The 11037-nt window shown below is 38.3% G+C and overlaps 1 protein-coding gene across 1 annotated transcript; it reads right to left on the reverse strand.

The window, feature by feature from the left end:
* Nucleotides 1–228: 228 nt before the first annotated feature.
* Nucleotides 229–4185, reverse strand: LOC149833220 (elongation factor Tu, chloroplastic-like). The gene is made up of 2 exons (XM_090014996.1): nt 2567–4185; nt 229–492 (listed from the first exon to the last, which is right to left on the reverse strand). The coding sequence occupies exon 1, from the start codon at nt 4021–4023 to the stop codon at nt 2572–2574; it is 1452 nt and encodes a 483-aa protein (XP_089871122.1). The 5' UTR covers nt 4024–4185; the 3' UTR covers nt 229–492; nt 2567–2571.
* Nucleotides 4186–11037: the final 6852 nt, after the last annotated feature.

The following is an 11037-nucleotide window of genomic DNA, read 5'->3' on the forward strand; positions in this document are numbered from 1 at the left end:
GCTACTTTCATTAGCGTCTTATTAGCACCAACCACTTTAACTTACAATAAAAGTTACTAATGCCCTTAACTACTGATTTATTGGGGCATGGATCTAACCACCAGCACCGAAGTGGATCGGACGGCCGGAAGCACTTCTTTCTATAAGCAAGTCCCCACAAACACGATTCAACCAAAAATACATCGAAACATACAAGAAATACAAACCCAGACTACAACACATACGAAAGAAACCCAAAGTACTAAATACTACTCAAGACTGTGGTTTGTAACAGAAGACAAAAACAAAAGTGACAGGCACCCACAATTAAAAAGATGAAGTCTGGCAACTTGAGTTGCAATTTGAAATTTGTTCCTATCAGGATCCTCCTCCAATACAAGTTTTAACAATTATAAAGCATCTTCAGTTAAAGTACAGACATGAGGGGGGAGGCCTTATTATTCAGTCAGTCAATGGCACAAGTTCACCACACTTGAGAAGAGATGCAAAACCCTATTTCAGAAAACCAAAACAGGAAAAAAGCCAAAATGTCACAATAGCAAGAAGTAACAAGAAAAAGGATGACAGTTGATATTTAACAAAAGAAGGCGGATAGATGGAAGTGAACATGTTAATTGATAACTCCATTATAGATTTGTTGTAAACTCTCAAATCACATATAAAGCAATCCAGGCTCAGCTTGATCAGTTCTTTGAACATTTGGATCAAGACCAAAAAGTAAAGTTATCCATCAAGCAATCTCCGTTAAACAACTAACACCAAGTTCTAGAAAACAGTTTAGCACTCCAAATCAGATATCTGAATTTAAATTATTGACATCACTCAACATGTCAAATTTCTGCCCCTTCATTTGCTTGCATCAAGTCTCAAGGCCTGTATTTGTCACAATAGAAAAGCAAGAAAACAAAATAAGCAAAAAGAGTAGAAATAATTTACATGTTTTTGTAGCCATTCCTAATATCTAAGTCATTTTTCTGATCAGAACCTCAGTTTCCCCTGATGTTAAAACATAAGAGCTGAAGGATGTTATACTATTAACAGCATTTATGCACTGTCATTAAGAACTTTTCTTCCAAAGTTACCTCAAAACTTCTCAATGGTTCCCACAATTGAACAGTATATACCTTACTACCCAACACAAGAAATGGAAATCAAAATAATCCTAACTTATTTTCAGGCCTTCCTTCAGATCAATAGGTCCTGTTCATACAGGAAATATTTTCCCTTATGTAAAAATATATCCGGAGAGTTTGACAAACTTGCAACAAGAAGTCAGTTTTTTCCCACAAGTTCTCATTGCTGACTACCAACTTACTGCCACTATTTTCTGCCACAACCGAGTCATCATACCACAAATTTTCATACAAAACCATCCCAATGATCACCTGCTCTCGTGTTGGTATTCCTTTTAAAATTATATGAAATACAAGCACTTACCAACCTGTGCAGATGCAGCAAGACTTGATAATGATTATGATGATGATGATCAGCATGTCAATGATGGCGACATTAGTGCACGGAATCGAGCCGTAATTATGTAAGCCATCAGTTTTGCAACCAAAATACATGACGCAAAAATCTTGCCTATAAATGAAATGCAGAAACTTTATCACATTGATCCAATGGGGCTCCATCAACGTTCTCAGGATCGTGTCTACTACTACAAACCATCAACCTCTGTGATTGAAACATATCAATTTTTATGTTCTACAGTCAGTGCTTTATTTTCCGAGGAAAGTACTATTAATTTATCTCTGACTTTTCCCCTCTCTTTTCCATAAAAAAAGGAAAATACTTTTTCTGCCATCACATTGAATTTTTTTGTGCTGATGCCAGATTAACCTTTTGTAAACAACCACATAATATCAGAAATTAGTCTAATTGTGCAATGCGGTGCATTAGAAAGATTATATTTCTATTACAGATTGCCATAATAACCAACATATTAAGTCTGGATGAAATTTGGATAGACAGACATGAACTATCCCTTCAATGTTCACAATCAATTTGACAAATTTCTCAGGCTACCAACACTTTAGTATTTTTCTCTTCTTTTGATGTAGGTATGCCCTTCACATGCATAGGTTATCATGGCAGACATGAAACAAACCATAAATTTTCCCATCTTGATCATGCCATTCTCCCATAAATTTCAAGATATAAAGCAAATTTTGCCGGCATTAGCGTATAAGGTCCCACTTAGGATGGCCATCCCAGTATGCTATCATCTGATCCATAGAATTCAAGTAAAATTTGGAACCATTCCAAGAATCTCCTAGCCAACGCAAAAATCTATATATCATTCAGCTAGAACGGGGCCCTATAATGTATGTATTGAAGCAACCAGCACACTAATCACAATAGCAGATAAAATTATTGATAAGAAAAGAACAGCTTATCAATTAAACGATCAACTAGTAAGGCAATCTACAAACTGAAGAATCCTGCAACTAAAAGAAGTGCAGAAAAACAAAAACAAATAATACACGGCATGCTTCTATGTTTTCAAAGGGCGTCATTAACCAGAACAGTCGATGGAAGTATACCGAATTAAAATATCTCTTACATTCCTCACTCGACGATCGACTGTATAACGCCGGCACCAACTGTCTTCCCTCCTTCCCTGATAGCGAACCTCATCCCCTGCTCGCAAGCGACCGGCATGATCAACTCCACCTCCATCTTCACCCGGTCGCCGGGCATCACCATCTTCGATTCCTCGTCCTTATCGTTCATGATCGAAGTAACCTTCCCTGTAACATCGGTGGTTCTCATATAGAATTGCGGCCGGTAGCCGGAGAAGAAAGGGGAGTGCCTCCCTCCTTCCTCCTTCTTCAACACGTACACGATCGCGATGAACTTCGTATGCGGGGTTATCGTCCCAGGCTTCGAGAGCACCATCCCCCTCTGAATGTCCGCCTTCTGAATACCTCTGAGAAGCAATCCCACATTGTCGCCGGCAAGAGCCTCATCGAGGATCTTCTGGAACATCTCAACCCCCGTAACGGTGGTCGTCCTCGTCTCCCTCAACCCCACCAGATCGACCGTGTCCCCGACCTTCACCGTCCCCCTCTCGACCCTTCCGGTCGCCACCGTCCCGCGTCCGGTGATCGAAAACACGTCTTCGATCGCGAGGAGGAACGGGAGATCGGTCTGCCTCTGCGGAATGGGAATGTAGCTGTCCACCGAGTCCATGAGCTCGTAAATCTTGTCCACCCAATTGTTCTCCCCTCTTTTAATGCTGGGGTTCGCCATTAACGCCTCGAGGGCGAGGAGGGCGGAGCCGGAGACGATGGGGATGTCGTCTCCGGGAAATTCGTAGGACGAGAGGAGCTCCCTGACCTCGAGCTCGACCAGCTGGAGGAGCTCCTCGTCGTCGACCTGGTCCTGCTTGTTGAGGAAGACGACCATGTTGGGGACGCCGACCTGCTTGGCGAGGAGGATGTGCTCCTTGGTCTGCGGCATCGGGCCGTCGGCGCCGGAGACGACGAGGATGGCGCCGTCCATCTGGGCGGCTCCGGTGATCATGTTCTTCACGTAGTCGGCGTGGCCGGGGCAGTCGACGTGGGCGTAGTGGCGGGTCTCCGTCTCGTACTCGACGGTGGCGGTGTTGATGGTGATGCCGCGGGCGCGCTCCTCCGGTGCGGCGTCGATCTCGTCGTATTTCTTGGGGGCGCTGTTGCCGAGGGAGGCGAGGGCCATGGTGAGCGCGGCTGTGAGGGTGGTCTTGCCGTGGTCGACGTGACCGATGGTGCCGATGTTCACGTGGGGCTTCTTCCGCTCGAACTTGCCGCGGGCGGCGCGGACGACGAGGGAGGGGCGATGACGGTGGCTGTGGCGAAGGGAGGGGTGGAGGGAGATGGGGTTGGTGAAGGAGGAGGAGGAGGATGAGATGGTGGGGAGGAGGGGTTTGTTGGTTTTGAGGAGGAAGGGGGTGTTGAGGGGAGATGGGGAAGAAGAGGGTTTGGGGGAGGAGGAGGAAGTGGGGATCGTGGTTAGACCTGAGGTTGCCGAGAGTGCCATTGAGACCAACCTGCTCTTGTTGTTGTTGTTGGTGGTGGTGCTCCCTCTGGTTGTTGTTGGTGGTGGTGTTCCCTCTGGTTATTGGTGGTGAGTTGGGTGAGCTGGCTGGAGAGAGAGAGAGAGAGGACGGAGGTTTATCCTATCAAAGTATGGGTGGAGAGCATTGGCCACAAGAAACAAATGGTTGATAAGATGAGAGAGGTGGAAGACGCACTGACACCATTTTTGTTTGGGAATGGGTTTATCTTCTTAAATGGCAGTAAGAAATTGGTAGTAGGTCATAACCAGTGCATCCTCCTACCCAATTACGCAGGTTTTTTTTTAAGAGTTTTTTTTTTCAAGTTTTTCCTCCAATTGATGTCGCAAGAATCAATGGTATAAAATTTTTGTAAATATTTAAGGTTTAAAAAAACAATTTTATATTTTTAATCTAAAAACATGATCCATTTGCATGTGTTATCTTATACTGCAACACACATGTGAAGTCAGATACTCAGATTGGTAAAAAACACCTTGAAAGCCTTCATTTGCTCTTGGTAGGCACCTTCTCCTCACTCTTGCAGGTACCATACTATCATGCAGTCCCTTGCTACCAGTTTCCAATTAGGGACTTAAAAGATTTGAAAAATATTTTTCAAAGGCCAAGAAACCACTAGGGATGGCAGTGGACTAGGGCGGGGGCGGGAGACAAGGTCTCCACCCCCGCTCCGTCTCAAAATCCTGCCCTCCATCTCTGCCTCCATCCTCGCATGGGCTTTGATTTTAACTTTCATCCCCATTTCATGTCCTTCATCCCCAGTCCAAATGGGACGAGGCGCGATGGAGCTTGTTTCCCTCGGTCCATTGCCATCCCTAGAAACCACCCTCGAAATCAAAGACCTAATCGCGATGACTAAGGCTGCCATACTTACCATTTGCTCTTGGAGAGTTGCCAAGGTTCGACTATGCAAGGGCTTTATCTCTTGCCCTCATTAAAACAAAAGGATGATGCTTATGAGAATGGAACCATGACCATTCGTCTATTGGCCAAGGCTCCCTTCCACTGCACCAAAACCCTTGGGCCAACCGATTTGGGTATTGAAGAGGGCTGAGGTAATTTGACGTGTGGTGATAAATAAGAAGACTTGATTAAGACCCGAATCTAGACCAGAAGGTCTGATTAATACATGGACCCTAGTATAGTTTGTGAAACTTTATACCAGACCCGACCCGAGTTCCGATTAAGACCCATAATTTTTCAATGTAAAAATGATAAAAAAATATGATTTTACCGGGTATGATCCGGGCTTGGTTCATGCAGTTTTTATGAGGTCCGGGTATGGTTTTTATTATAATGAACCTAACTAGACGCGGGTTCAGACCCAATACCATACCCGAAAATCTGGTCCAAGTCTGGTTCCACCTGGGTCCCAACCAAACATGACCCATTGACACCCGATGGCCTTTTCAATTTTTTTGTTTGGATGAAAACTTTTAAAATTAGGGTTAAAATGTGACAGCTAAATTGCTAAAATGGCAACTAAAATTGGATTTGTACGGATGTCACAGCCAAAAACCCATTTATTAGTGGGTTTGGTAAAATTTTTGAATCTGATCTACTTAGTGCTTGTAACTCTGAACCTAAGGCATGAGTATCAATAACAACTTTCAAATTGTTCATTTAACAAACCGCCACTTCAAAATTTCTAATAGGATTATTTGCTTTGAAAATATTAATCTCCAATGATGAAACAAATATGCATCCTATTTGTGTTTAACAAAGTCTCCTAAGATATTCCCGGTGGACGTTGAGAAAATCATATCAAAGTGGTACCAGAGTGAATTAGAAGACTCAGGTCCATAAACTGTCTAGTTGAATCCATTTTTCATTTTAAATTTCTTTAAATTGTATTTTGAATATTGGATCTATACGAGATCCTTAAGTAATTATGAAGTTAATTAATATAGAGAATTATTTTAATTAGAGTTTATCAATTCTGTAATTTGTTTTGATTAAAAATTATCATCTACAAAAATGTGAAAAATACAAATGTTTCATTAGTTTTGATAAGAAATAAATCTGTTATTTTTTAATTTCTCATTATTTCTTACTTTTCTTAGATAATCCTATAGTTGTTTAGGTTATCTTGTAAATCGGGGTTTTGATTTACATAAATTTGGTATCAAAGTCGTAAAGCCAAGCTTTATTGAGGATCCTATAAGACAATGGAAAGGTTTCATTCGATTTGTTTATTCGAGCCGTTCGAGAAAACATTCTAGTCAGATTCGACAAAAAATGTCAACTTGAGAAGCATCATCGATTGATCATGGCTTACGACTACTTTGATCAACGACAATCATAGTCATCGGTAAGCAATGTTGCATCTCGACATTCACCCATGGCAGCCACTCAACCAGATGTATCAAGTGGTCATCATATTTGTTAGAGCATCAACCAATGATGACTCAGGTACCACCACAATGGTAAGATCCACAAATTTTGTGAATTTCTAATCAATATAAAGAGAATTTTTATTTGTTAAATTCAAGTTATATTAACTCCATTCTACACAATTTTGAGGGAGGTCATCTACTTCAAGAATTCTTTAAATTGGTGTTTTGGTGTTCTTCGTCAAGGTAGGGTCTAAACATCTACCTCACATAGATTTTACAATGATAGAATGTTTGTTTTTATGCAAAAAAAATGAGGTTTTAAAAAAATATAGATATGTTGATGTTTAAAGTGCATGCATGATGCTAAAAAATGCATATATGTATGATGTTTCAAACTGTGTCTATAATAATGCTTAAAAATATATGCAAGATGTTCAAATATGCATCTATGTTAATACTTAATAATGCATGTATGTTGTTTAAAAATGCATATATGTATGATGTTTCATACTATGTATTTTATAATGATGCTTCAAAATACATGTATGATATTAAAAAATTCATATATATATGACATTCAAATATGTATATATGTTAATATTTAATAATGCATATATGTAAGATGTTTCAAACTATGTATCTATGATGATGCTTGAAAATGCATGTATAATATTAAAATATATATATATATATGTATGATGTTTAAATATGTATCTATGTTAATGCTTAATAATGCATGTATGTTGCTAAAAAATATATATATTTATGATGTTTCAAACTATGTATATATAATGCTTGAAAATACATATATAATGTTAAAAAAATGCATATATGTTAATACTTAATAATGTATGTATGTTGCCTAAAAATGCATATATATATATATATATATGATGCTTAAAATGTACGTATAATGATAAAAAATGCATATATGTATGATGTTCAAAATATATCTTTACATTGATGCTAAAAAATACTTGTATGTTGTTCAAAACAGCATATATGTATGATGTTTAAAATATGTATCCATGTTGAGGCTTGAAAATGCATGTATATTGTTCAAAAATGCATATATATATGATATTCAAAAAATATATATATATAATAATGCTCAAAATGCATGTATGATTGTTCAAATAAATAAATAAATATATACATATATATATACATATATATAGTGATGTTTAAAATGCATCCATGTTTCAAATATGAAATTTATTTAGGCATTGTGCTATGTTTCAAATTTAAAATTTATTTAATCATTGTGCTTATGTTTCAATCTTAAATTTCTTTAAGCATTTTGATATGTTAAAACTGAAACTTATTTGAGCATTTTTCCTATGTTTCAAATCTAAAATTTATTTAGACCTTATGATTATGTTAATTTTGAAAATGACACGAGCGAATTGTCTATTTCAAATAGAAATGAGTAGTGTTTTGCCTAAATTGAAATGTATATATATATATATAGTTGATATCTAAAGATCTAAAATAGTGTGTGTGTATATATATAGTTGATATACTTCTAAACCAAAGTAGTATGTGATTGTAAATGTGATGGTTGATCAAATCCGAACTTCATGTGTGAATGATTACGTGGGCTCCATAAATCCAGGATTTGGTTTACATTATGTATGAGATTGTATGCAAGTGTTGGTGGAATAAAAAAATATGTTTTTGTTGTCTTACTGTTATTAGTCATAAAACATGTTGAACATTGTTTTATGTTATTATGAAATATCACATGACATTAAGGTTATATGCATACATTAAAGAAATTTATGATACTTGGTACATAACTACTATGTGTAGCATGATGTTTTATTTCTTTTATCATACTGTAAGCCATATAGAGCATGCATGTACATGCATGCATACATTCACTCGACTACTTAGGATGGAGTAGTTTGTTCGAGCAAATTTATGATGCTTTGATATGCATCTATTGTGTGTGTGATATGAACATTATATTTCTTTTATCGTACTATAAGCTATCTAGTATGCTTGTACTATTGTAGTTCATGTGTGAGCTACACACTTAACCTATTGAGAATCCTTGGGTGCGAAAGGAATGCATCATATTATAAATAATACATGCTTATATCTACATACTTATGAGATCCGCTTTCATAGACTAAAGGTGTCAGAGCAACACTAAATTAGGTTGGGTACATATGAATGCATCATAATATGGTTGTTACCCTAAAGGGGTATTTGGGCTACTGAGCCCTGGCTTGACTAATGCTTTAAAGTACACGTGATTATGAATAAGAACTCAATAACCTATTCAAATATTTTATTTTGAGTAACATGTTATTTTGTATGGGAGCAATGACGTCTTAGATGATTTATAGTCACTCGTAGGTTTAGAAAATCGAGACTATCCATGTGTTCTAGGTGATAGATTTCAACTATTGCATCTAGTCCTAGATTGCAATCCTATTCTAAATTGATGTCTTTGCGGGAACTACTCTCAGGACCACCCACTTTAGATATTTGGTCAGTTAGACACTTCGAGCAATAAAAAATATATTGCATAATAGACACAACATTGTAGTCACAATTGTTTTCAATGATGGATCCCTGAGTACCCGGAATCATAAATTAAGATAAACAAAGACTTATTGGCACAACTTTTGAGTTTGTTATTGAATGATAAGATACATGTTTGATATTTTTATTAGATGTATGTTGATATCTTGAATAAATACATATTTGATAACTTGAATAATGAGTTACGTGTTTAGTACTTGGCATGCCTTATATCTTTTGCATGATTATGATATACATGAATGTGATATGCATACATGTGATATGTATGATTATGATGTATATGAATGTGATATGCATAAATATGATATGCATGAATGTAATATACTTGATTATAATATATATTTTATATTTTTTCAATCTTTATGTGGTTGGTGTATTCACCTACCAAACTTTCATGAGTCTGACCTTTTAATGAGATATGTTCACGTAAGCAATGAATAGTTGTCCGATGATGCGATATGGTGGCAAAGCCGGGATACCATGTTCTATTGACTCATGATCCTAGAAAGTTTTTAGATCTCAGTTGGACTGTGATGTTTTTAACTTTTTACATTGGAACATAATATTGTTTAAGTTGAATGTTGATACATTATGGTTTATGTTGGAATGATATTACTTTTTATTTTAATTCATGTAGAGTCGAATTTTTAATGGAATCATTTAATGTGAGGACCTGGATCCAAGTCTAAATGGGAATTGGATTCAGTTAAGTTTAGAGTGTATTATTTTTGTAACTCATCTAAAGCTGTCTAATTCAAACCGAAATTATTTTTGCTATGTACCGATCCTCTCATTTGAGTTGAATTATATTTTAAAAAAAAATTATTTAAAAATTTAGACTTGTTTTTGGGTTAAAAAATCTATGGTATTACAACAACAACCACCATTTTTTTCCTCTTCCTCCACCACCTAAGCCTTGTCGATGGGAAGCCCAACTGTCAGCTGAAACCTAACCCGGTTCCCCCCTTTCTTCTCCCTCTTCCTTCCATTTTCTCTCTCATCTAACTGCCACTGGTGAGGTGCAGGCCAACAAGGATCCCACCAGTTGGTTGACGCCAACCACCCATGATCAATGATGCCTCGATTCGTCAGCCATCGGCCTACTAAGGAAGGAGGGTCTCTATGTTAGGTGTAAGAAGGAAGGGAGAGAGAATTCAAAGGAGAAACTGGGCTGTTTTGGAGAAGGTGGTCTTGATGAGGTAGAATAGTCCCATATTGCTTGTGCTTGAGTTTTCTGTGGGCTTTATAAGCCACTTGTGAACTCATACACTTGTTCTTGAGAACAAGAGAGTAGGATGACCACCACACACACGCACGCACGCGCGCCCGCCGTGCCGTGTCGAGCCGAGCCGAGTTCGGGTTCGGGTAATTGGCCCTTTAGGGCCATATCCAATCAAGACAAAGAAACTTTTTACCCAAAGTTTCTTTGGATATTTGGATTCTGTAACGGGTTATGGGAAATGATAACGGCGACTCCTCATAGTCCGTGCCCGTTATGGCTCTTTGGATTCCGTAACAGATCTCGATCTTTCGAAGTCCGTTAACGGATCACGTCTCCTCAGAATCCGTAAAGGGTCCTTCCACGTTTCATAACCGTTCGTGGGTTATAAAAGCATGGTAAGGGTTGGGGTTACGCACAGGCTGAGACAGATGCATTTCTGAAGCTCTGCGATTTCCCATCTCCCCTGTTGCTCTCTCTCTCTCTTTCCTGTGTTCTGCAGCATTTGGTTCATGGAGGTTGTTTTCGAAGGACGATCCGCCGGAGTGCACCGTTCGGTTCGTCGTGGCTATTGTATCCTGGGGAAGGACGCCGGACCCTGATTTGCACTGTATGTGGGGGTGAATCTTCTCTAAGGGAAGTACTTTCGTACGCCTTAGCCTGTTACATAATCTAAACATGATTCTGTTGTTTTCTTTATGTTCTTTGCATCTGTTTGCTCGAATGTTGTCGTCTGGATTTTGGTTGTATGCGGAAACTGACATGCCTGCTCCCTGTTATTGTTTCGATCGTTTGTTGATCATGATGTATACACTGTTGTATTTCATGTTTTCTATCGTGTTTTATATCATGATGACGATTGTGAAACT

This window comes from Nuphar pumila, chromosome 7 (genome assembly GCF_984573655.1).
Source record: "Nuphar pumila chromosome 7, dmNupPumi1.hap1.1, whole genome shotgun sequence".
In the NCBI taxonomy this organism is placed as follows: domain Eukaryota; kingdom Viridiplantae; phylum Streptophyta; class Magnoliopsida; order Nymphaeales; family Nymphaeaceae; genus Nuphar; species Nuphar pumila.